At 41.0% G+C, this 3,960-nt stretch overlaps 1 protein-coding gene across 1 annotated transcript; it reads left to right on the plus strand.

Moving 5' to 3' along the window:
- The first annotated feature begins 1,736 nt into the window (after positions 1-1,736).
- Positions 1,737-2,509, plus strand: LOC120200992. The gene is made up of 2 exons (XM_039201691.1): positions 1,737-2,084; positions 2,174-2,509. Exons 1-2 carry the CDS (start codon positions 1,737-1,739, stop codon positions 2,507-2,509), a joined length of 684 nt encoding a protein of 227 aa, XP_039057622.1.
- Positions 2,510-3,960: the final 1,451 nt, after the last annotated feature.

Raw genomic sequence — 3,960 nt, forward strand, 5'->3', positions numbered from 1 at the left:
CGGAGGGTGGCAAGGTCACTCGATTAGTTTTTACTATTCTGGTACAGGTTTATGGTGTGGTTTTTCTTATGGGTTCTCTTCTCATGGTTTGTGTGTTGGTACTTTTGGTCCACCTGGTTTTTCGAACGACGATTTTCTTCTTTATATTTTCTGATATGACTGTTTTCTATGTTCGGGGCTACCATCATTCTCTCATCGTTAATTTGTCCATAATGTTTTGGTGTATTTGTCATCGCAGTAGATTCCATCTTTGGTTTGCAAGGTTTGCATGTTTGGAGACGGTTGCCGAGTTTGTAGGGTTCACAAGTTCCATGCATGAATATCAAAAGGTGGCTTTTAAAACCGTTTTCCCCCATTCTCTCCAGTCTCCACTTTCTGACGGTTATGTTGAGGATATCTTATGCATGGTTGTTCTCCTCGTTTTGGTTCTTTGTTACTTCATATCTAAGACTCATGGCTGAGGAAGTTGAGAAACTGTTTGCTGGTCTATACTTTACGTCTGATGAGACATCGGAGGTTCTTCTTCCTACTGATCCGACTGATTTACCAGCTAGTGCCACTGTTAACAGGCTAATTGGTCGGGTTATGCCCACTAATCCTATTGATGCAGATGCTTTTATGCGCGTGTTTCGGGTAATCTGGGGAATAACATGCCTGGTTGAGGTTTCATCTTTGGGAGAAGACACCTTCTTATTCAAGTTATCTTCTGATATTGATGTGGATTGTGTTTTCTCTCGCACTCCCTGGAAATTCAATAGAGATTTGGTGGCTTTGCAACGCTATGACCCTTCTCGGGGTATGCCAATCTGGGTTCGTGTATATGATCTTCCGTTGGGATGGACGAATGCACATGTAGGGGATTTGATCGCAAAAAAACTTGGTGAACCATTAACAGTGGACCTCAAAACTGAGGCTGTTCGGTTAGGCTCCTATCTTCGCATCTGGGTCATTATTGATAGTCGTCAACCACTCCGGCGTTGCATGTCACTTGGTACTCGACCAAATGGTAAACCACTTTTGTATATAGTAAAATATGAACGTCTTCCAAATTTCTATTTTCGGTGTGGTATGGTGGGTCATTTGGTTGCTCGCTGCCCTCTCTCTACTTATAGTTACGTGTTTCATTTCCAGCGACTATGGGGACTAACACTCGTGCTAGGCCAGGGATTATTTCACTTGTACCTGCTTTAACAAGTATGTCTGCGTTAATTGATCTAAATACAGATGCATCAACTTCAAGTTCCCCTAACAATGTTGAATCTGCTCCATCATCAACTCGATCATTAAAGAGACCACTTCCAGAACAACTTGACACTCCTACCTGGTATGATGTCAAGAATGCTTGTTCTATACTAACAATATCTGAAGTGACTTCTACTTCTGTTGTTTCGGCGGAGGCTGATGTTCAGCCCCACCGACCATTATGAATATCTTATGTTGGAACCATCGGGGGCTTGGGAACCCTCATACAGTTCGATCTCTGGAGCTTGTAGTAGCTCGTAAAGGACCTGCTTTTCTGTTCCTTTGTGAAAGTCATCTAAGACATTACCGTCTGGACTTTTTCAATTATTGTTTAGGAATGGAGGGTTACTTTTGTGTTGACAGTAGTACTACTTGTTCATGTTTATTGTTATTTTGGAATTCCACTGTTGCAGTTAATCTACTTTCTTATTCTAATTTACATATTGATGTAATTGTTGAATGTATGACTGACAAATTTCGATTCACTGGGTTGCATGGGCGTAGTGATCGTCGTCGGCATTCTGACACTTGGGCTCTGCTTGATCGTTTACGGAATTTATCGTCATTACCATGGCTATTGGGAGGCGATTTTAATGGAAGCATTTCGATCTGCACTCAACCGAAATGGTCTTTCTGATATTCGGTCTAGACATGGGTGGTTTACATGGCATAAAGGTCGAGAGCAATCCACCATCATTTGTTCCAGACTTGACCATTTTGTTGCTTCATCTTCATGGCTAAGTCAACATACTAGCTGTGTTTCAAGTGAGTTTATTTCAATATATGATCACTGTTTCATTTCCATTGCTTGCTCGACTTCCACTCCTACAGTCCGTCCAAGGGTTTGTAATGACTATTTTATATTTGATGTATGTTGGTCAAGTGATAAAGGGTGTCGATTTCGTGTTCAACATGTGGAGTGGAACTTCAGGATCCACACTTGATCGCATCCAGTATATTGGAGAACATCTTAAGCAATGGAATATATGCACGTCGTGATGTGAATAAGGCACAAATTGCTTCGGCCAGAGCAAGAATAGACAACTTGCTTTCACGACCTTTGTCAACTGCAGAAATGCTTGAGATTGCGAAATTAAAAAGTGAGATCAACCATCCTATGTCAATTGAGGAAGTGTACTGGCATCAACGATCTCAGAGTAATTGGTTGCAAAATAGTGATCGTAATACACCTTATTTTCATGCTCGTGCATCTCGTAGAAGGCGTAAGAATTTTGTGCGTAGAATTTATAATGATGATGGGGAATAGGTTGACCTGTTCGAAGACATCCATGTAGAGGCAATCAATTATTATTCTAAATTATTCTCTACGGATGGCCAATTTTTTATGGATAACATGATAAGTTCCGTTCAACCAGTTATCACGGATGAAATGAATGCCACTCTTGTTGCTCCGTTTTCAAATGAGGAGGTTTATTCAGCTTTTAAACAGATTCACCCATTAAAAGCACAGGGATGGACGGCCTGCCTGCAAGCTTTTATCGATATTTCTGGCCTTTGGTGGGAGCAGATGTCACAGCTTTGAGTTTGGATTTGCTAGCTGGTAGACTACCCATATCATCTGTCAACCAAACGGTTTTGGTTTTACTGCCAAAGATATCCAATTCAATCCGGTTACCCCAATTTCGGCCGATAGTCTTACGTCGAGTCATCTACAAGATTATGTCGAAGTGTATTGTGAATCGTATGAAGCATCTATTGTCATTTTGTGTCGATGAGAACCAAGCAGCTTTTGTGCCTGGAAGACAAGGTTCGGACAATATGATTACTGCTCATGAAGTGTTCTATCATTTTAAATCCGAATCTTCTACATCTTCACGGGGTAGCTTTAAAGGTAGATATGGAAAAGGCTTATGACCGCATCGAATGGCCTTTCCTCCGGGAAATGTTAGAGCGTCTCGGATTCTATCAATCATGGGTTGATCTGGTTATGTCTTGTGTTACAACTGTCTCGTGTAGCATCCGTATCAATGGGTTGTTAACTGATTTTTTTCAACCAACACGCGGTCTACGACAGTGTGACCTACTCTCTCTCCTTTTTTGTTCCTCGTATGTACTCAAGGTTTATCTTCTTTGCTGCAGTAAAAATTACATTCGAGACAAATTAAGGGTGTCAAACTAAGTCGAAATAGACCTCCTATTACGCACTTATTATTTGCAGAAGTTTGTCTTCTACTTTTTTTCAGGCATCAATGTAGGAGGCGATTCATATTCGTGGGATCTTAGAGTGTTATACTCGAGCATCTGGCCAGCAGAAAAACTTTCATAAATCAAGTCTTTATTTAGTACTCACACTTCGGCTGCTTTATATATTGAGACATGGCAGACTTTAGAAGTTGAGGAGGTTAATGATCCAGGCTTATATTTGGGTCTTCCTTTAATTATTGGTCATAATAAACGCCAAGTTTTCTCCTTCCTCCGTGATAAACTGCATTCGAGGGCTTAGGGCTGGTCGAAAAATCTGATTTCGTATGGCGGCAGAGAGGTTTACATTAAATCAGTGGGTCAGGCTCTTCCTACATATGCTATTGGCTGTTATCTACTTCCAAATTGTGTTATTCGGAACTCAATGGACTACTTCGGGATTATTGGTGGACAAGAAGAACTGAAGATCATGAATGACCATTACTAGCTTGGTCGTCTGTTTGTAAACCGAAATCGTGACCTTCATGCGTTTAACATGGCTCTTCTGGGGAAACA

This window comes from Hibiscus syriacus, unplaced genomic scaffold (genome assembly GCF_006381635.1).
Source record: "Hibiscus syriacus cultivar Baekdansim isolate YM2019G1 unplaced genomic scaffold, ASM638163v2 tig00006731_pilon, whole genome shotgun sequence".
Lineage (NCBI taxonomy): Eukaryota > Viridiplantae > Streptophyta > Magnoliopsida > Malvales > Malvaceae > Hibiscus > Hibiscus syriacus.